Here is a 23,021-nt window from a genome sequence, read left to right as displayed (position 1 = left end):
CTTCTAGGTGGGCAGGAGCTGGGACCGAAAGACGGGAGCTCACCCCGCCGCGGGGATTCGAACCGCCGACCATGCGATCGGCAAGTCCTAGGCACTGAGGTTTTACCCACAGCGCCACCCGCGTCCTATTATAGCTTAGAACTTGGCTAATTGAGAGAGACATCCAGGAAGTGGATTGCTTAAAGATACACTCATACATTTAAAGCATATTCCTCTGCAAAGAATAATGGGAATTGTAGTTTCCTCCTACATAACTACACCCTTAACAGGCTACAGTTCCCACGATTCCTTTGGGGATGGGATGTGCTTTAAATGTGTGGTGTGTACACAGCCATGGACCCATTCATGGAAGCTGTTTATCTCATTCACATTGACTGAACATAAATACAGGTTGAGGAGGAAGCAGCAAAAGAATAAAAATAAATTATAATGAACATTATGCGATTATGGGTTTCTTTTTAGGGAACAGAGCTGTTGAAGTAAGTTCCTTATAAAAGAAAATGTTCTTTTGTGTTGTTTTCTAGGTTTACTTCCCGAACCAATGACTTCCCCAGTGCAAGATTCCGATGTGTCACCCTATTCACAGTACAACGCTGTGCACTTTTCTCCAGTGCAGCCTCCCGTTTCTTCGCCACCTTATTACTCCAGCTTTGGCTTCTATCCCCAACAGCCTGAAGAATGGTATTCGCCTGTAATGTATGAGTTCAGAAAACTACCCTCTGATAACTTTCCCCTAAAGGAGCCAGACCTTGAGGGAATGCCTGCAGCCAAGAAGACTCGAATGGGTCCTTCAGGAGGGAGAACGAAAGGAGAGGAGTTGTGCGTGGTCTGTGGTGACAAGGCCTCGGGGTACCATTATAATGCCCTGACTTGTGAAGGATGCAAAGGTGGGATGAACAAAATCATTGCAAGTAGAACAAGATAGGTTATTTTTGTGTGACCATGTAATTGGCCCCAAGTAGTTTAATTGGTCTGAATAGGAAGTTCTGTTTGCTTTTATTGATCAGAAGAAGAGTTTGTGAATGAAGGCAGGGACTATGTGGTGGAGCCATTTGTTATTTAGCAAAGGATTAGCAAGTGAGGCAAGGACTGACTGCACATTGAAGTGAATGCACCCTATGGCAAGTTAGGCTGGCTGAAAGCTTCCCTTTCCTCGGTGAAGACATATTGATCTTGTAATCACTTGGATTTCTAACGCATGTTGGTGGAGTTCCTTGCCTGGAATGGCCGCCCCAATAATGTCAGTGAAGTGAGTGGACTGGCCTGCCCATTCCTTTGTTTACAGAGATCTATGTGTGCACAGAGCATCACTGCTTGAGGTAGCTCTTAGTAATCTATTACAAATGGAATTGCATGTGACACAGTATTCCTAACTGAGAGACAAATATGCACGTGGTTCCTAGGAGATTTAGGGGAGCCTTGCTTAATAAACCAGATGATAAAGTATAGTGGTTAGCAGGACTTTTTTCAGTGGGATATCTTATAAACTTCTAGTGAGATAGCATTACATATCTGAAATAAATTGGTGTATAAATGCTACCGTAATTGCACTTGCTTCACCAAATGTTTTCAGTAAGACAGATATTCTGTGGGCTTTGTATTTTATTTCTCACCTCAATAGAATGTAAGATACCTCTTTATCCAATCAACTCTTAATAAAATCAACCTGTTTGCTGCTAATAATAATGTCTGCAGGTACCATTTTTGCACTGATGATGAATTTTTGATAAAACATAGATTTTAAAAATGTGTTTAAGATAAAAAAGCAGATTATGATTTATTTTAAAAGTAGGAAAATGTTTTCAACAGGCACTGAAGAACTCAGCTTTAAATCTAACCTTTTCCTTCCTTAATCTCCGTATGGAAATGTACTAAACTCTAGGGAATTATAAAACAGCAACTATGTGGCTCTGAGTGAAAGCACCACATAATTTGCATTTCAAAAGTGGTCAGTGTCAGTCAAATATATTTCAATGGAGACTGTGCACAAGACATTTTAGATTCAATGTCAAATGGACAGTGAAGTGCAAGGTTTTTGTTTTGTTCATTTTTAAATAAAAGAAGCAGTTTTATTATTCTGCAATAAAAATGGTGGCTGGTTACTGAGAGGCATGTCTAAGCTGGGAATTATAAACTAGATACACTTTAGAGGTGGTATATTTCTGTTTTACAAAGGAGTGATATCCAGTGTTGTATGAGTGGGCTTCTTATGCAACAGGACTTCCCCTTGTCCCCCCACCCAACTGCTCTGGAAAGTCCCCCAACCATTGGGGACACATGGTGTGTGTGTGTGTGAAAAGGATGGAGAGGAAACTGAAATCCCTTTGTGCACACAGAAGACAATGCACTTCCAAGAATAGGATGCTGGGGCCAAGTGACTTCATCCTGCCCTGCTTTTAGGAAGCACCAAATTGCCTACTTGGGAGAAAGAGCACTGAACTTACTGATCCCTTTTATAAAACACATTCCAGATTTCTAAGCTTTTACATATATTTCTGTTGCACACACATCATGATCCAGGCCTCCAGGTACTTGGATAATGGCAATATAAGATCAGCTACATCTCTTTATCATAAGGGGCAGAAATAAATATCCATTAAAGCAGAACATATGTTCTACTGGGTGAAAAGGTATTTGCGTTACTGAAGAGTTGATACTAATAAATTCATTCTTTTAAAACAGAAACTAGTTTCATATTGAGATCTTATTTTGCATGTATTGTTTTTTCCCTAGGCTTCTTTAGAAGAAGTATCACCAAAAATGCTATATACAAGTGCAAAAATGGAGGGAACTGTGAGATGGACATGTATATGAGGAGAAAGTGTCAGAAGTGCCGTCTTCAGAAGTGCAAGGAAGTAGGAATGCTGGCGGAGTGTATGTATAAATATATTTGCATTGCATAATCAGTGTCCCTTGATTCAATTGTGTCTCCTCTGAGTGTGAGTAAGCTTGGGCCTCACCCTGTGTAGTTTGCATTCCCATTTTGTAGGAGCTGCGGAAAGGGTAGTAAAACCCAAGATAATCTTCAGGTTATGGTTGCATAGAGCTGAAGGTGCTCTCTCGGGGACCTCAGAGAGTGCAATAAAAACAATTTGGCAAACTGGGAAAGCAAAATCTATGTGATTTATTTAGTGAAGTGAACAATTCCATTCAGTCTTTTCTAAAAATGGGACAGTTGAACATAAGCCAAAGTCAGATCATTGGCCCATTTAACTCAGCACTGCTGACCCTGGATGACAGCAGTGCTCCAGGATTTCAGACTTCCCTACCTGCAGACGCCAGGTACTCTACTGGTGAGCTACAGTCTCTCTTCAAAGGGGACTGCATATATGAGAAGTAAAACTGAGTAATATGGTAGCAATATCTAAATAATATAGAAAACAGTGACAGAAGCCAGCATTTATTGAGGAGCATATTACAGAAGCTTCTTTAAGTGAGCATAGCACATCATGAGGCCTGAAAAGGGACATAGGTACTGACAACTGCCCTTAAGGAAAATGGATAATATAATAGGAAATAGCAGGATTGGCTGAAATACTTTGAACTGTAGTCAACTTCTTGGTATCCGTCTGTCTCAGGGGACAATGGAGGAGTGTGCCTTCAGGGGTGAAGTCAAACTGTTGGAAGGTTGCAGCACCTGCTATGGCTGTAGAGACTGATGTGAGAGAGACATGTTTTGTTGCAGTCAACTGCTTTTGGAGCAAAAGGGGCACCCTGGTCTTTATTTTCCTAAGGACTGTTTTTGGGACTTACATCTGCACTACCGCCACCACCATCTTATATTACTTATACCCAGCCCATCTGGCTGGGTTTCCCCAGCCACTCTGGGTGTCTTCCAACAGGAGATTAAAAATACATTAAAACATCAGTCATTAAAAAACTTCCCTAAACAGGGCTGCCTTCAGATGTCTTCTAAACGTCAGATAGTTGTTTATTCCTTTGACATCTGATGAGAGGGCATTCCACAGGGTGGGAGCCACTACCGAGAAGGCCGTCTGCTTAGTTTCCTATAACTTTGCTTCTTGAAGTGAGGGAACCGCCAGAAGTCTCTCGACGCTGGACCTCAGTGTTTGTTAAGGACTGGCTAATTTGATAATCTGACTGGAAGCCTCTAGTAAAGGGATCCTCAGGTCTCGATAAATATCTCTTCAAAACTCAGCAATGAACAAGAGACTGTTTTCTCTTCCTGATCAGTTCCTATTTGCACTCCCTAAGCCTTTCCTACGTTGATCATGCCCCGTTCAGCATGCTAACATTTTATTGAATGCCAAGATTGGACACCTGGCCTCCCATCTGTTCGAAGAATCTTTTTGTGAGTGAGCATGGTGGTGGCTGATGTAGGTGGATTTTTTTTCTGATTGGGTGGGGCATGGCTGCACCATGTTGCGTTCCTGGCTTTTTCTTTTCTTCTAGATGCGCCAGTCATTTTGTATTCTGCCACATTCCTACAGCAGACATTCTCTGATGGCTGCCCATTGCACTTTCTGAAAATTCTGAATGTGCCCATTGGTCCAAAAATGTTGGCATCCCCTGCTCTAATAAATGCTTTGGCCTTTGTTAAGTTTCTGCAATATTGAAATGCTGACATTTAAGCATTTTCATGATCTACCGTATTTTTCGTTCTATAGGACGCACATTTTCCCCTCCAAAAATTAAGGGGAAATGTGTGTGCGTCCTATAGAGCGAATGCAGGCTGCGCCGCTAAGCCCAAAGCCAGAACAGGAAGACGGAGCACTGCGGAGCGCTCCGTCTCGCTGCTCTAGCTTGGGGACGGCTGCCCGCACAGCCTCTGCAGGGCAGCGGGGTGCCTTCACCCCGCTGTCCTGCAGAAGCTAGCAAGGCTGTTCCCAAGCCAGAACAGCGAGACGGAGGGCTCCGTCTCACTGCTCTAGCTTGGGGATTGCTGCGCGCAAACCTCTGTAGGGCAGCGGGGTGCCTTCACCCCGCTGTCCTGCAGAAGCTAGCAAGGCTGTTCCCAAGCCAGAACAGTGAGACGGAGGGCTCCATCTCGCTGCTCTAGCTTGGGGACGGCTGCGCGCAAACCTCTGCAGGGCAGCGGGGCGCTGCTCTCCAAAGGCTTCAGGGATCTTTGAGGCTGGCGGTGGGGGAAAGCAGCGCTTCGCTCCACCGCCAGCCCCACAAGCTCTGGTGAATGTACCTTGGACGCACCTAGTTTTAGAGGGGGAGAACAAGAAAAAAAATTTTTTCCCTGTTCTCCCCCTCCTATGGTCCTGTGCGTCCTATGGTCCGGTGCGTCCAATGGAGCGAAAAATACGGTAAATAGGTCCCCCCCCCCATCTGTTTGCTCCTTGGTGGAGTAGATGGGATGAGGAGGAGGAATATGGAGACAAGTTGTCCTCTAACTGTAACTCAGCAAAGGAGAAAAAAGTTGGATGTGCAGTTGCAGGTCTCCCACATAATATGCAGTTTGGTCCTTTAGACTCTCCATATTAGTTTAACTGTGGCATGAGAGCTATAGCTATACTTCAGTTAAAACTTCACCATGTTGCCTTTTGTAAAAATGCAAGGATGGGATTAAGGCTGCATTTTGTGTTCCCTATTGATAGCTCCAATCATCTTGGCACAACTGTAGTGTCAAACCAATTTAGGTCCCTACAGGAAATTAATCTACTCTGAGTTTTTAATATACTTCTATCCTCCAATCTGATCATGAGATGCTATATTAACTGTTAGGCTTTGTGGAAAACAACAGCCTCTGTCAGCGTTTGGAATTCATGCAAGAATTATAATATAATTAATCTTCCATTCTGCAAATTTAACAAACCACAGAGATCTTGAGAGATGCCCTATTTCCACCCAATGCATAAAACACACAAACAAAAGTGCTGCCAATGTGATAGGAACACTTAGTGAATCTGTAGGTGTTGCATAAAAATAAAACCCCACAGTGCTGAATCCAGAACCAGCTTTATCTGTTTTAGAGAGATGGAGCTGGGAGGGAGGACTACCATACTGTTGTGATGACTAATAATAGAATAAACTGGGAAAAATGGGCCATTGTAAACAATACGGACCAAGGATACTGGAAATGGAAACTTTTAAAGCAGCTGATCGTTTTCTCAGATTGTCTTGTGTGAAACAAAGACCAACAATAGGTGCTGCCACCTGAATCATCCTCTGCAATGGAAACCTGTACTTCGTTACGATGAGGCTCATATAACTCATAACTTAAACATAAGCATCTTCTTGTGAAGTACAGCAATGAGGACATTTTGCAAACTGCTTGCCTAACAACCCTGAAATAAGGAGTGGTAGTAGATATAGATTTAATTCAAGGTCTGCCAGAGTGTTTAATCTTTAAATTCCTGTTTGTCAACTGACTTCAAGTGAAATGTTTTATTTGAAATTAACATCACCTTGGACTTTGCTTCATTGACTCAGACGACAGTGCTGCAGTTATCCCTGTGCAGTTTTGCTATATTGCAAAAAATGAGAGAGATGAAGTAATCTTAGCAATGTTTATGGTTTTACTTGTGTGCTCCTGATTAGTCATGTATCACAGACAACTCAATGTATAATAATGTCTTTCTATGTATGTAAAATACAGTTTTTAATCCAAAGCTGTATACCTAATTCAAAGAAGCAGAATTTGAAAACGATCTTCTCTCAAATCCACTTTGCACACTACAGAAGGAATAGGGAACCTACATCTCTCCATATATTGTTGGACTCCAACTCCCATCTGGAGGGCTGCAGTTTCTCCATCCTTGCATTACAAAAAATACAAGATTGTCTTAGAAGGCCTTCTCTTAGTAACCTGTGGAGGCCAGGAAGGTGGCTCTGGGAGAGACTCCCCTTGCTCCTGTAGCCCAATTATGGCTCTGGTTTTGAAGTGAGATCCTCTTGACAACTTTATTGCTATCCTTTACGCACTACACAAAATCTGTTGGGCTTTTGGTGGGTAAAATGGGTTTGCTTCAGTCTTAGGTGTTTTCTTAACTGCTATTATTAATTATTATTATTATTTACATATGATTTTTGACCACTGTTTTATATATTTTATTAAACAGCCATAAATGGCACCTATATGGTAGCATACACATTTTAATATAACAAATAAGAGTTTGTTCACCATGCGTTTCTATGTGTCACTATAGTATATGGAAGGAGAAAGATGCACATCAAACAAACAGACCCGCATAAACACAATGTGCTGAGGTTCCAGTGTTTGCGTGTGGCATGTGTTTTGAGATAGAACTTGCTTCTAAAACATTCCAATGTTTTATCTAAACCATTCCAGAGGCATGTGATAGACATATAGGAACAGCTTGGACCGGTTAAAGATGGTGAAAAACTCCACACATCATACAGCCAGTAGTGAAACGATGAAACTCAATGTCAAATCTAGTGCTTGCGTCATTATCATAAATACTATTTTGCTCCTTCAAGATATTTTAATCCTTTAAATTTCCTCTTCTTTCAGTGATAGAGGAAGCTTGCTTTCTATGATGCATAACTTTATAATATACAGGATATTAAAAGCATTCACCACTGAATTAGGTATTTTCATTGATATCTTCCTTAACAATATCTAGTCACTGAAAGAGGCTATTTTCCTGTTCTCTAGCCTCAAAAGTAGGGAACTAAGGTGACCCTGTTTTTAAAAAAACTACTTTAATTTAAATTGTTATGATGATTCTGCCTTTGGATTAATATTTGCCTGCTTCTGTGTAGTGGTAGGATGTCATCTGAAGTTAAGGTAGATCTTATTAACACAATGTAGCAAAAGATGCAATATTCCATATTAAGGAAATCATAGCCTTTCATACCATTTATTATTTCTGAACAGTAAAAAACATATTGCCATATATTAACTGTGACTGTGGATGTTCCCTTGTCCAGTCTGTGGGGACAGCCAACCTTGACTCACATGATCATCTGGATGCATGGAGATAATCTGCATTTCACGTATGGAACTAACACTGTTTACCAACCTTTCTTCTGGTTAGTAATTGTTTCAGCTGAAATAATCACTCCGTATCTGCTCTACTTACTTAAAAATATTGGCATTCAGATTCAAAGAATAAAACATTAACCTTACATACTGTGTCCAACGTGTCTTTATTCCCCAAGCGGGGATTGGGTCCTCGAATCACAATTTGGAAGGCTGTGTGTTTTATTCTTTGAATCTGAATGCCAATATTTTAAAGTAAGTAGAGCAGATACGGAGTGATTATTTCAGCTGAAACAATTACCAACCAGAAGAAAGGTTGGTAAACAGTGATAGTTCCATACGTGAAATGCAGATTATCTCCTCCTACTCCTACCAATTTTTTGTGTTCTATTAATACGAAAGAGAGAGAATTAAACACCACATACACACACATATACACATATACCGCTATTCATAAACAATCAGAGTAGTTTACAACAATTGTACATAAAAACAATACAATAAAACCATATTAAAAAGTTAAAATAAAAATCAGCTAACTGTTATGAAAATATGTATTCTTAATTTCCTGTAAAGCCAGATGGAATGGGAAAGTTTTCAGAAGGCTTTTAAAAGTTGAAGCAGAAGATGCCTGCTAATTTGTAGAGTATGAACATGGGCCAATTACACTAAAGGCTTGATTTCATGTTGTTTTCAAATGAGCCTCGGCAGCTTGGGGAACAACTAAGAAAACTTCTGCAAATGATCTCAGCGATTGAGCTGGAATCTAAGAGTTCAGGCAGTCTCTGAGGTACCTTCGCAAATGTAGAACTTAAACCATAGTCCCCTTTTTTAATCCAATCAAAAATGGTCCCCTACAGATATTGCTCCTCATCCTCATATTTAATCTGTACCTAGGAGTGGTGAAAGACAGTTCACTATACATACACAGTTTAATGCTTTAATTTATTCAGGCAATTTTATATACTACCCTTTTAAAAAACCTCATAAAATAAAAACCTAAAATACAATCAACATAAGAACAAAAGAACAAAACACTGATTGAAACAGTAGACTGAGATACAAAGGGCAGGGAGAATAAAAATGGGTTTGCATGTCATCAAAAGGCTAGTTACAGGTGTCACCAGATAGGCCTCTCTGGAAAGGCATCCCACAAGCTAGAACAATCAAAAGTACCATTTGCCTGATCATCTCCTGCCTCACTAATAGCAGGGAAGAAACGCATGTAGCTTCCAGGCAGATTGATAGGCATTCCTTTCAGTACTTGGAATCTAAGCCGTTTAGGGCTTTAAAAGGTCAGCATTTGCAGCTTGAATTGGTCTCAGAATTAAACTGACAGCAAATGAAGTTATTTTAATACCACCGAGGTATGTTCCCAGCAAGTTGTTTCATTTAAAAGCCTTGCATATGTTTTTTGTACTAGCTGCAATGTCTTAACTGTCTGAAAGGGCAGTCCCGTGAACAACACATCTCAGTAGTCTAAGAGGTGACCAGAGCATGGATAGCTAGACTATCACTATCTAGGAGAGGTTGTGCGTAGTTGTAATGCAAGCCTGAGCTAGTAAAATGAATGAATGCTCAGAGAATATATTAAACACATGTGGACCAATGTTTATGTGTAATGTGGCTCATACACATGCTGAAATGTCTGATGTATATATTCTTTCTGCACAATGTTTCAGGTTTGTTAACAGAAATACAGTGCAAGTCGAAACGGCTTAGGAAAAATATATCACAGCCTGTAGATCAGACAACTGGTGAAGATACTGAGGGACCTGACCTGAAGCAAATGTCATCTACAACCAAACTCTACAAGGTAATAAAATTATTGTAACATATTGTTGTGTAGTTGGCTACAACTAATAATCATGGAAGATTGCATGAGAATAATTACCTATTAGTAACTTCCTGATTTTTTTATAGATCAGTCACTGAGTTTGTTAATTATTCATGCAGATAGTTAAATATGCTATTTGACATTAAATATATTTGGTCTCTGTGTTCAGCCTTAAAGATCACACTGGAGAAGCATTGCAAGATGTACCGCTGTGGCTTATTTTCATACTTTGTAAAGTGCATTACTTGCATTTAATTTGCGCGATTGTGCCCCAAAAGCCTTGTTAATGGTCAGATGTTCTTTAAGTATATTCCATCAGTTTCATGTTGTGGTTTGTGATTGTCCTAAACCATTGCCATCCCAGAGAGGTGACAGCTCAGGCAAGAGGACAGAGAGTCAGCTGGTTAGCTGGATCAGGGAAGTTTCAGTCTACAGTTCTACAAGTATTGGCTCATAAATCTTTTGGCCAGAAGTCAGCTACCTCAGCAACTACCAGGGTTTTATAGCCTGGCCAAGAGAGTATTTCTGCAAGCTCTAGTGCTGTATCTTTAGGGAACATATATAGTTTTTCAGTTGCTGGCTTCTTCTCAGGAGTATAATTCAGTGACCTACCTGATTGGGGAACATTTTCCAGGGCCTTCCTGCTTACCTTCTCAGAGTTTGTGGGCAGTGATACTTCTCAAAGTTTTAGTGCAAGGGATTCAGGGTCCAAGGTAGAGGGTCGTGCTTTAGAAGGATGGGAAGTGGGTCTGACTCTTTCTCTGAGCTTCTGCTGCTGGAGACACCGGTCTCTAATACTTCTCAGTCAAGGGCCATGACAGTGATGTAGCAGTAGGTGTGGTCCACCTGAAGTATTCATTTATTGGTAGAAGGTGTCTTACTATGGCTATAATGGGATCCCCTTCCCCTATATCATTGAATAGAATATCTAGTGCTGGTTTTGGAAAGACAATTGTCATCTCAAGTGTATGAATCCCCTGAAAAATGCATCTGTATCATATTCAGGTTTACATGCATATATAATTTAAGAATGCAATTACATTCATATATAATTTAGGAATAGCTGCTTCTGTTCTTGGCACCAAGTGGCTCAAATCTGTACAGTACAGTTTAAAATATGAGGCAGGGAATCTTATCCAGCTACTGATGCTTATGGTTTCTTATTGCCAGTATAGGAGAAAGTAGAACTAACCCCAGAACAGCAGAATCTTCTTCACTATATCATGGATTCATATAATAAACAGCGAATCCCTCCCGAAGTGTCTAAAAAGCTTGTAAGTATCCCATTTAATACAATAGATACATAAGCATTTCAGAATCCAATAATTGCTTGAAGCATTTCCAGTTTAAATTCTAGCAGTTCTAGAAATCGTCTCCCCTTGTAAAATAGTAAGGATTAATAGATATTGGGCACAAACCTGCTCTCCAAATACAGAGCGCTGAGTGTGGAAGTTCTGTATGCAGGTAAACAAATGCATGCAGGTGGGAGAGGAAAAGACGGGCCACTTCATCTCTCACTTCCCCACTTCCTTTCACCTGCCATTCAGCAAATGCAGCCTAATGGTGACGGCAGCATACAGAGGCCGCTGCCATTGAACAGCAAATACAGGACAAGTAGGGAGGAGAAAGGAATAGGTCAACCAAATCTACTCTTTTCCCTAGCTCCCCCTTCATGGTTTTCACTTCTCCTCTGGATTCAAGGGTGTTTCGGGCTCCACCACGTTCAGCTTCTTTTGCTTCTTTCTCCACGTGGTCCTGAGTTGGTACATGAATTTACAGGAGGTGCATTTGCTCTACGTAGTATGATGTGGAAAGAGCCATCACACTCCACCCACAGAAAGCAAGCCTGCTATTCTTCTTCACCTTGCGCAGCAACACTTGACCTCCAGCTCCTTTAAAAAGAACTTTAAAAAAACACTTGTTAAATGCTGTCAGTCTAGCATAATCAGTTTTCTCAACCTTTCATAACCCATATTATCTTGAGTCATTCAGCTGAAAGGAGCCACCCAATTCTAAAGTCTTTTTACGCACCATATCACAAATAAAGCTATTACTATTACTAGTACTATTATTAATAACAACACAATTCCATTTTAATTCTCAGTTGCAAGAGGAATTCAGCGCTGAAGAAAATTTTCTTATCTTAACGGAAATGGCCACCAGTCATGTACAGGTCCTTGTGGAATTCACCAAAAGATTACCAGGTATAATATGTTAAATACATTTGGCCTAACACTTCCTCTCTGTGTTTTGGTTAGACAGCTTCACTGCTGTATGTCTGTGTTGGTGTACTTGTTTTATTCACACCGAAAAAGGGGGGAGGGAACTACCTCCAAACTTAATCAAAAACTGGAAACTATCCTCAAAATTTAGAAACTTGAGCAGTTTAAGATCAAATGCTCTATCAACATTAATTCCATTTTACCATAAAGTCACCATCAACATTCATTGCACTACTCCTTTGCAATGTACATGAGCACAGGTATTTGCCCCAGCAATGTACAGTCTATTTTTTGTTTCTCCCTTGTTAACAAATAGTTTTGTGATATCCTTCAACTTGTTTGTGCCCATAAACCTCAAAAGCCAGCTTTGCTAGATTCCTATTGTTAAGCCACCATTTCCCACCATTTGGTTCTATATGGCTCTCTCAGTACAAGTGGACTGGATAGGTATTGGTACTCTTTCATTTGGCGCAGGTTCTAGTCCCCAGATGTTGTTGGACTACAACTTCCATCATCACTGACCTTTGGATAAGCTGACTGGGAATGATAGGAGTGGTAGTCCAACAACATCTGGATACCTAAGACCAAGGTTGAAGAACACTGATTATCACCCATGTTTACATGAGTTGGCTTTAGGTAGCCCAGCTCAATGTCTGCTGCTGACATGCTTCTATTTTATTTTGATACCTCTGCCTGGCTTGGAAAAAATAGGACACATTCACAGACCTCTGTATCTTTTGGGGATCCATGTCAGCTGACTGAAGGCAATCATGCTTCCTTTCAAAATAATTAGTAAAGAAATATACTGATCGTATTGTGCATGTTTGTTCTCTCATCTACATGCTGCTTTATATTTTCATTGTTCTATTAAAATCCCTTTTTGTAACCCCAGTTCCTTTTTGTAATATAAACAAAACCGGGGGCGAGGGTGGTAGTGAGGGAAACGAGGCCAGTGGGCAAATGAAAGCGCTCAGAACTACTCAATTGAGTCCTGAATGAGGATAATGCAACCAGCTCTCCTTTAGCTGAAGCAAGAATTTAATTTATAATATGCTAATCAAGTTGAAAGTAATCACCCTTGCAATCTTAAATAAGATTACAAGCATGTGCATGTGTGAGAAACTTGGATGGATTCTTGCCTGGTGGCTCGAGAAAGAAAACAGAATACACTCTTCAAACACAACTGCCCGTAATTAGATAGTCAGCTGGTCTTGTGCCAAATCTGCAGACGTGCCAACCATCTTTAGGTGCCACCACCCTGCACAATATTCTTTGCTGGCAGAAAGATGCTGGCTTCTGGCTTGATATTGTCACGCACTTTAATTCCAGGTTTTCAGACCCTGGACCATGAGGATCAGATTGCTTTGCTGAAGGGTTCAGCAGTAGAAGCCATGTTCCTTCGGTCAGCTGAGATCTTCAACAGGAAACTTCCTGTAGGACATGCCGACCTCCTGGAAGAAAGAATTCGTAACAGTGGTAGGTGCCTCTGATGGATAGCAAAAGGACTACACCAGTCCTTGAAATGCCAGGCAAAAAAAAAAAGCACCCATTTTGCGAATGTTACACACCTCAGTGTTGAGTAGCAAGCTTACTTAGTCAGCTTTGAGTCCAAAGGTTATCAAGTAAATGTTTAATCCTAAAAATATAAGCCCCAAGAATAAAACCGTTTCTTTGTAACCAACTATATTTGTTCAAGGATATGCATAAACAAATTAGGGCAATGAAATGTACTTCTTGCACATTCATTCCAATAAAACCATCTCACCCATTTCAGTTATTACTATGTAAAAAGATAGTGCAAGGTCTACCATTGCTAATGTGTACCTTTGGGAGGGGAAGCCTAGATTAGTAAGGTAAAAGGGTTCATTTGGAATAAATTGCACTGAGTTACAGTGGATGGGTAAATACATTCATTATATATTTTGCTCTAAAAGAATGGTTAGATTTTGAGTTTAATGCTATGTGCGGATTATTATTGTTTTACAGTGTGCTTCTGTACCCAAAATACATTTTAATTCTAACAATTCTGCAGCAACTCAACTCACAGAGTTACTGACTTTCTCAAGGCCACCCAGTAAACGTCACAGCAGGGTTGGGATTTGAACTCATGTCCAACCTCAACACACCAACCCTTGCACTGTAATGGCATCATTACTAGGTACACACACGCAAAAGACTTCATCTTTTAATATATAAATGAGAGGGTAATGAGGTGTTAAGGTGTGTCGGTCAGATAGTCACACTGCCATATATGCTGCCTGTTTTGCTACCATGATTTCAAAGATAAAATTGCTCTTCCTTGGCTGCTGTCTCCCATCCCACCAAACCCCACTAGGACCAGGCATAACTATGTCTTCTAATGCTGCAGTCCTATGCACACCCACCTAGAAGTCAGTCCCCGTGGACACAATGAGGTCTACTTCTGAGTAAATATGCAGAGAATTGCACTGTATACTTTGTTATATCTCTGGAGGGTTTTTCAGCTGCTGCCCTTTCTAACATGTTACAGTCAATACACTGAAAAAGAATTATTTTGATGTATTTTGACTGCTGTATTTTCTCAGCCTGAATTGACATGCTGCCTGTCATTGGGTTGACCTATATAGCTTATCTGTAGAAATAGAGACATTTCTCTCCCAAATGTTTCTAAGCACAGCTTTAAGGACATCTGATAACTTCTTCTTTGTGGTCTATCTCTTGCTTCTGGGGATGTCTCCTAAATCCTCTAACTGGATCAGGGGTATAACTGATTGGATCATGGTTCTTGAGGAGGGGGAGATGCTTGCAGATAAAAAGTAACAGTGCACAAGCTACATACAATGAGTTTAATCGGTACGCAGTAGCTTACATTTCCAAATTGTTTTCTTTTTCATGTTCTTCAGAATATAATGAGTGACAGCTGTTTTCTGGCTAAATGGCTCTGGTCCTTTCTGGTCCTTATCAGGCCATCTTTGAACAAGAGGAAGCATGCAGACTCTGCAGGGCAACTGTGATTATGTAGGCATCTTATGTTTGAACCAGCTCTCATTTGGTGGCCTGATTTTAAACAGTGAGCAACCTGTTCCACCCCCCACCCCAAGCTGGTTTTTATATTTTAAAAAATAAGCAATTGGGGCCTAATTTTGCCTGTTTTCCTCTTCCCTCCCCCTCCCTATTCCTTTTGTGATGTGTCTTTTTGTGATAATAGATGTTCAACAGGTGGCAGGCACTGTCTACCTGGGAAACTTGGTCTCTAAGATTAAAAATACCCAAACAAAACAAAACAGTTGCAATTCATGACAGATATATATCCAAGAATGACTAGAGGTTCAATATGCCTTACCTTTAACAGACTGTTCCCCATCTATTAGCAAGAGCTCATGCTAATCATAAATACTATAACTGTAGAATATACTTTCAATTTAAAATGAATCGTTTCCAAACTTTGAAGGAAAAATGTACAGAGATACTTCACTGGTTTGTGTTAAGATTGTTTTTATGTGAATATGAGTGTCAAGCTGTCGGCTCGGTCTTATTGTCAGGCTTTGAGAAATGCAGCTACAAAAGCTGAAAATATGAAAATGCTTCAGAACCACAGAGCTGTTTGCTGTTTTGTCACCTGCCACAGCGCTGACTCTGAAGCTTCTGCCATTTCTCAGCATTTGCACTCTTCTCCCTCCCGTTGTGACTGTTTTGCATGACAATTTTGTGTGTGGTAGATAAACTGGAATGGTTGCAGAGTAATGATAACCTTTCTGCACATTTATGCCTACGCTGCTTCTGTTTGTGTTGTTATTAATGCAAGGCTACTGGCTTAATAGCTTGTGAGATATAATGCTATCTTGTCTACTGCCCCGAGTTCCTTTGCATAAACTGTTAGGAAAATATATTTCTATCTAACATCAAGACTCTCACCTACGCTAGCAACTCTCGTTACCTAATTACAGCATGTGTTTATTTTCAACAATAAAAGCTTGTATCTATTTTCACTAGAATTAGAAAAACAGACTAGATCATCTTTTTGTGTGTGAGAGAGGGAAGATATTTACTATATCAGTGGTTTAATTCCAATTTTAATTTTTTAATAACTATGTTATCACTTTGCATATATTCTAGAAGCAAAAAAGGCAAAGAATTTTTTAAAAATCAAAGCTTTTTCAAAGCATATATTCTGGAAACAATCTAACACGCATGCAGGGGATTGCATTTTTTTATATATATATATGACATATTTCATTGTGCCTTACCATTACAAATTACAAGGGTTCAGTAAAGAAAAACGATAGTAAAATGCATATCAAAATAGCAGCAAGAGTCATAAAAACACAGAAATGAAAAAACCCATTCCAGATGAGACAGTATGTAGGATTGGATCCAGACTGGGAAATACTTAAAAGTAAACCCGTGGATTTGAGTGGGTCCACTAAGGATGACTAGGTCTGGATCCAACCCAAAATGTTTTGATTGCAAAAAGCCTGGGTAAATATGAAAATCTTAGTTTGGCACCTAAAACTAATCAAAGGGGCACCTGTGTAGACAGCCCTGATGGAGGGTTTTTTTTGGGGGGGGGCATGGTTCTCTTACACAAAAGATTTCTCTCTTATCACCGCCTACTGAAACTCTGGTGCGGGGGGAGGGGGCGTACTCAGCGAGACTGAGTAAATAGATGGTGCTGACAAAGCAGCCTCAGTTTCATATGGGAGCAAACAGCCAGTTAAATACCTGTGTCCCAAGCAGTGTGGGCTTTAACATTCAGAACCTAGCACCAAAAATATTATGTCAGCCCTAGTTGAGCCGCTGTTGAAAGGATCTGCCGAAGTTGAGATGCTGCCACACCAAAAGGCCTTCTCTTTTGTACAAACAGAACCCATGTCATCAAGCGTCTCAGCTGGAGAAGCGTTTCATGCACTGGCAGGATAATATGGGAGGGCGCACCTGCCTTCAGTAGTTTGGAACCCAAGTCACATAGGTCTTCAAAACAGGCACTGGCATCTTGAATCGGCCTGGAACCTCGGTCGTCGAACGCCTCAATTGTCGTATGTTTCGGCTCCTGAAAACCTTGAAGTAACTGCTCTGGTTTTTAAACGCAGCTTCCGTTTTGAGTTTCCCTATTGTATTGAGGCTTAAGCTTTCAGTTTTCGGTTTTCGAACGTTTCGGAAGTCGAACGGTCTTCCGGAACAGATTACGTTCGAAAAACCAAGGTTCCACTGTATAAGGCTGTTCTTTGTAGATTGTAAAGAAATTTCAAAACAAATGTTCCCTGATGAAGAGCTGTCGCCTTGAGAAGTGTTGGAACCTGTCGCTTAGGAATCATTTTGTTTTATGCTGAATGTGACTCTGGGTCAAACATGCGCTGCTGGGCTGATCAGGACCAAGGGGGAAGTTTGGCTCATTGCCTGAGCAGTCAGTGAAAGCTTGGCAGAGCTTTGGGCAAGATTTATAAGGATTTAAAAAAACATATTTCTCACGATAACATTTAAATAAAACTGAAGTAAATTTTCTAATGAAGGGCTTTGAATTGGGAAACGACTTTGGTTAGATGAATACTGTGAAATTAACTATAATATAATGAGTAATTAACATGTTTATTTCCCAGTAAAACAAGAGCTCATTTATTCCTTGATTTAATATCCACCGGCAGCTTCAAACCTATCCAGATGAAAGATCTCTTCATCCATATTAACAATAGTCTTAGTCATAATTAATTAGCACGAAACATTCTTCCTCACAGCTGTTTTTCTTCTTTTCTTTTAATTTAAACATCCAGCTGTAATAAGCACCCTGTCTTCAAGTACATAAATCTAAAACTTATTACTCCAAGAAGGGAAATTAAAATAGCATGTATAATAAAGAGCATAAGCCTGAAAGCGGAGATAAAATTTGACTTGTACCATAGAAGAAATAAAAATTTAATCTACCATTGATTTAAGACCTGACGCTAGGTAACACTGAGACAGTATTTTCCTTGGGCATAATCATGGAAATCATATATATTACTTGGAGTAGTACAGATTTCCCTGACTACGTTGCATGCACTATTTTATGCATGGGGGAGAACCTTTTTTTGTTTTCTTTTGAGGGCTGTGGAGTGAAATGGGCAGGTCCAGAGCTGGCAATGGGAAAGCAAAGTGTGTAGAGATACACCCTCTCTCTGCTACCCTTTTCTTTCCCTCCCTGCCACCTCATTCTCTCTTTCCCTCCCTGCCCGCCCAGTGAGTCACCAGGGGAACCAGAGACCTGAACTAGCCCGTTGCAGAGGGCTTTTCCCTGCTTCTCCTTCCATCTGGCTTCTGCCCCCTGTTTTCTCTTTCCCTTCCAGGTTACCCCACCCAAGTTAAAGCAGGCTGGGGGTTGTAGTAGACAGCCTAGGGCATAGACTGTCTACTACCCCTGCTGTATAGGAAGGAAACAGATCCTACAGGACGAGGGCTTGTTTGGCTAAGGAGCATAAGACCAAGTCCATTCAAAATACAGTGGTACCTCGGGTTAAGTACTTAATTCGTACCGGAGGTCCGTACTTAACCTGAAACTGTTCTTAACCTGAAGCACCACTTTAGCTAATGGGGCCTCCTGCCGCCGCCGCACCGCCGGAGCACAATTTCTGTTCTCATCCTGAAGCAAGGTTCTTAACCTGAAGCACTATTTCTGGGTTAGCGGAGTCTGTAACCTGAAGCGTATGTAACCTGAGGTACCACTGTATAGCAAAAGATAAAAAATGAGTAGCAAGAGCCTACCGTTGATAGGCTCTTCACAATGTCTGGGAGAGGAAATAAAATTATATACATTTAGCGATATATTTATTTGATTATTTATCCGATTATTGAACGGATCTGTGAGATCCGTGTCGTCTCTTTAGATAATACGCATCTAAAGGCAGCCAAACGAAATAATGAGCAGAGAACAGGACATGGTCCTTCATAATCAGAAAGATATGAAGAGTTGTAAAACAGAACAAGCAGGCACTGATTTTACAGTGGCAGTGTTATGTACTAAAGATCTCACCCTGGGCCAGCAGGGGGATAGTGTAGATAGTTTTCACTCAGGTCCACGTCAGTTATTTTAGGCGAGAAACCCTGGATTGCTGTTGCTACAATGTTGATAGCCGGCTGCCTATAAAAGCAGGCCGGCTGAGCTGTTTGCTGTTCAGTTCTGTTCCAGCTTACAAAATAAAGAGCTGCTTTGGAGAAATCGCTGTGTAGTCTGCCATGTCTACCCACTATTTAACAGGCAGCATATAGTGAATTAAGACAAGAGTATTCACATTTAAGCCAGCTGCCAGCCCAGATTAAAAATATTTCTGCCAGTGCTTACAATAGCACAATAACACACTGGGTGGCTGTTTTTTAAGCTGCTGTAGCACAACAGGTAGTACACCCCAGTCCAGCCACATGTTTCTGTTAAGCAAGTTTTTTAGAGGGTGTACACATCACCTGCAACAGGTTCGGTATAGTGTTTCACCTTCCCACCTCATAGCACCACAAGAGCCCTGGCATGGGGAGATACAGTTTCCTCACCAGCAGTGGCGTAGCGTGGGGGGTGCAGGGGGGCCCGGCCGCACCGGGCACAACATCTGGGGGTTAGGGTTAGGGGGCACAAATCCACGGGTTAGGGGGCGCAAATCCATGGGTTAGGGGGCGCAAATTACTTGCCTTGCCCCGGGTGCTGACAACTCACGCTACGCCACTGCTCACCAGCTCCAGCTCTGGTGCAGGAATTTTCCAAGTAATGTGTCAAAGCCATGTGGATAGTGGTGCTGCATGTTGGTGAGGCATAGAAGAGACAGGTATCAAAAAAGCAGGTGCCATGTGGACTAGTACTCAGACTCAGCTTATAGTCCCACCTTGGTCAAGGTTTTCAACCCTTCCACTCTTCTCTTTCCCCCTTCATGGACAGAAGGGGTGCACATAACACAACCATCATGTGAAATGGCCACCAGGAGGACAAACTGCCATCTTGTGCGTGCTGCATGAGCTAAGCGAGAAAATTCACAAAGCTCATGGTGCAGACTAGTGATTTGAGTAGATCCATATGCCTAATTAACCTCAGGGGTGTGGGTTTGAGCCCCACATTGGGCAAAAGATTCCCGCATTGCGGGGGATTGAATTAGATGACCCTTACGGTCCCTTCCAACTCTACCATTTGGATTCTATATAATTCATTCACAAAGTGGGAGAAAGTCCCAATGGGTCTTAAATCCTAGTATATTGTTTTAAGTGGTTTGTGTGCGATGCTTTTGGAAACAAACTGAGGCAGAAAAATTTGTGTTTACGTGGTATATTTCTCTGCTACAATAAAGAAGAAAAAGCCATCCTTTAGAAAAAATAATAGTGTTTTCTATACAGTAGACCCACAACTTCCCTCTGATTTACTTACGCAATGGCAGCTTTGTACGAGTGGCAGGGAAATAAATAAATTAAAAAATGGAGAGCCGGCAGGGTCAGGGTATAAGTCAGAAAGTGTTATCCAAGATCTCCCGAAGGTCCCACAAGATCTCAGATGACCTTTCCAAAGGCCAATAAGCAAGGTGGAAGGCTTAAAAGGTTCTTTCTGTGCTGGGTTTTCCTGCTGTGAATGGGAGTTTTTAAGCCCTCCACCACACTTCCCAGGCTCTGCAAATGTAGGAGCTGGTGTGCAAAGGCAAAATCATCACACGGGATGGTTCCATGTGTGTGTGTGTGTGTGTGTGTGTGTGTGTGTGTGTGTGTGTGTGTGTGTCTTCCTGACTTTGTGTGATTTTGCCCTTGCACACCAACCCCTGCATTAAGTTGTGGGCCTCCTGTACTTATACTCTGCTTATACATGAAGCCTCCTGTGTTCTCTCAGTCAGGGAAGTGATCCACACTCACTTTTCTTTAAAACTGCTGTGCCATCAGGTGTTCCCAGACCTTTTACGAGGCCCTAACAAAGTCCCTCTTTCAGTAAGAGTACAGCTCTCAATCATCAGACACTCAAATAAACTTGTTACAGTAATAAACTGATGTTTTCTGGGCATGATATTATAATGACAGGAACAGGAGAAACATATTAACAGATAGTGGCTTGAGCTTTCAATTTTGCAACCTGAGTCCACTGAGATGAGGAAAATGAACTCTCAAACAACCAAATTATCCAAACGTATTTCCCCTCCATTTATGAGACTCACAGAACAGGCAGTGGAGTAGCTGGTTACAAAGGAAAATAGCCCCCTCTTGTGGCTTAAAAAGGGTATGCAGACGAGTACTGTACAATGAAAGCAGAACAGGTCTGTGAATAAAGATGAATAGAACTCTCTCTCTCTCTCTCTCTCTCTCTCTCTCTCTCTCTCTCTCTCTCTCTCTCTCTCTCTCTCTCTGTGTGTGTGTGTGTGTGTATACAACTGATACATACAAATTTTCCCACTGTGTGTTCTTCCTTAGGTTTCAGGCTGTTGCTTAATTTGGGTGTTGAATCATGCTGAGTTTCTATTACGTTGGATTGCAACATAATTCTAATGTTGTGTTTGTGCTTTACTCTGTTTCTCTCTTTATTCTCCTTTCCACTTGATAAGGATAATGATTAATAGTTACTGCCAAGGCGTATACAGGCCCTATGAGGCCCCTTATTGTCATGGGCCTCACTGACGCTTAAAATGAAATATGATCTCTTCCTTTATAAGCCTTTCAGTTTCAAGACTATATCTGCACATTACTCATGATTAGAAAATGCATCTATTTTGGACTTGAAATGAATTGGAAAATCACCACATACTTGAAACTTGATGTGCTTCGGAAACAAAATTCTCCCCATCTTGGCCCCAATACAGATAAAGTCCGTTTCAGTCACATTGAAATCCATAGTAGCTACCATGAACGTAAGTCAATTGATTTTGATGCAACGTGGAGCACAGTTGCAAAAACTGAAGAAGTGTGAACTTCAAAATAATGCTGCATTTTGCAAACCAAACCAAATTTCTCCCTACTTTAAAGTATTCCTTTCCCAAGCTGTTAAATAGATGCTCATTGCATCTGTATGTTCCTTCCTGATTCTTTCCATTCTTAAAATTTACCATATAAACTGGGGAGCTGCATGTAAGTGTTGGAACCTGAACTCATGATCTGATGTTTTGCAGCCAGAGGCCCTAAGATGCTTAACTCTGCAGGCGAAAGAATCAGCTCACAACTGATACCCTTGCCAGAAGGTCTAACTCCAGCACCAGTAAATCAGAACAGAGTGAGGGACTTATGGCTCTCCAGGTGTTGTTGGGATACAGTTTACCATTGGCTATGCCATTGTGAATGCAAATTTCTCTCAGCTAAGGAATCATCAAGATAGCCCTGGGAAACTTCTTTGCAGTGGCAGATTTCTAGCCCATGGGCCTAATTAGGCTTATCAGGTCTCTCCATCTGGGCCCACAAGGCTACTTTGGCAAAGCCACACCCTACTGCCCTACACCTGATATCATATACATGTGGACAGATGTGGAAAGCAGGTTTTCCTGTACAGTTTCAAGCATTCACTGATCAAAAGATCATTGACACATTTGCCATTGTAGGCAAATGAAAATGGGTTGCTTGACATCATTGTGATAGGTGACTGACAGGTTGGCAACCCTGCCCATCTATCACACCAGACCTTTGAGGGCCAGGGAGATAATGATGTGCCCCACTGGTGAGGTTTAGGTGCTCATCCCTGCTTCAATGTGCCTTAGCTGCATTTCTTGATTAGCCAGATGTGAATAACTGTGTGAAAGATGAAATGAAGCACCTCAAATACCAAAAGGACTAAATATATCATAATAAATGATACATGATACTCTGTCTAGTTTCATGCTACTCAAATACATAGTGGTAGAACTATATTTTTTATTGATGTTTAAGTACTTCTCAATATTTTGTATTACAGGCATCTCAGATGAATATATAATACCCATGTTCAATTTCTATAAAAGTGTTGGGGAACTGAAGATGAGACAAGAAGAATATGCTCTACTCACAGCAATAGTTATCCTATCTCCAGGTAATTTCAGTTCCTCTGTTATTAGATCAACGTGAGAAGAATAAAAAGTCAGGTGAATGACAGAAAGATGTGATTTTGATGTCTCATATTAAA

At 41.0% G+C, this 23,021-nt stretch overlaps 1 protein-coding gene across 7 annotated transcripts in view; it reads left to right on the top strand.

The window, feature by feature from the left end:
* The window catches only part of NR1H4 (nuclear receptor subfamily 1 group H member 4), a 39,568-nt gene that overhangs the window by 15,305 nt on the left and 1,242 nt on the right, over positions 1 to 23,021 (top strand). For 6 of the 7 annotated variants that reach the window (XM_081211170.1, XM_081211169.1, XM_081211168.1 and 3 more), the window contains 7 exons: positions 525 to 887; positions 2,734 to 2,874; positions 9,598 to 9,731; positions 10,928 to 11,026; positions 11,857 to 11,956; positions 13,304 to 13,450; positions 22,815 to 22,928. In XM_081211170.1, the coding sequence (XP_081067296.1) occupies positions 525 to 887; positions 2,734 to 2,874; positions 9,598 to 9,731; positions 10,928 to 11,026; positions 11,857 to 11,956; positions 13,304 to 13,450; positions 22,815 to 22,928 (1,098 nt within the window). The remainder of the gene's footprint in view (positions 1 to 524; positions 888 to 2,733; positions 2,875 to 9,597; positions 9,732 to 10,927; positions 11,027 to 11,856; positions 11,957 to 13,303; positions 13,451 to 22,814; positions 22,929 to 23,021) is intronic. The other variant, XM_081211173.1, reaches the window with a different exon arrangement.

Source organism: Podarcis bocagei, assembly GCF_964188305.1.
Source record: "Podarcis bocagei genome assembly, chromosome: 10".
NCBI classification, from domain to species: domain Eukaryota; kingdom Metazoa; phylum Chordata; class Lepidosauria; order Squamata; family Lacertidae; genus Podarcis; species Podarcis bocagei.
The sequence above is the reverse complement of the archived record's forward strand: the minus strand, read 5'-3'. Positions and strand labels throughout refer to the sequence as shown.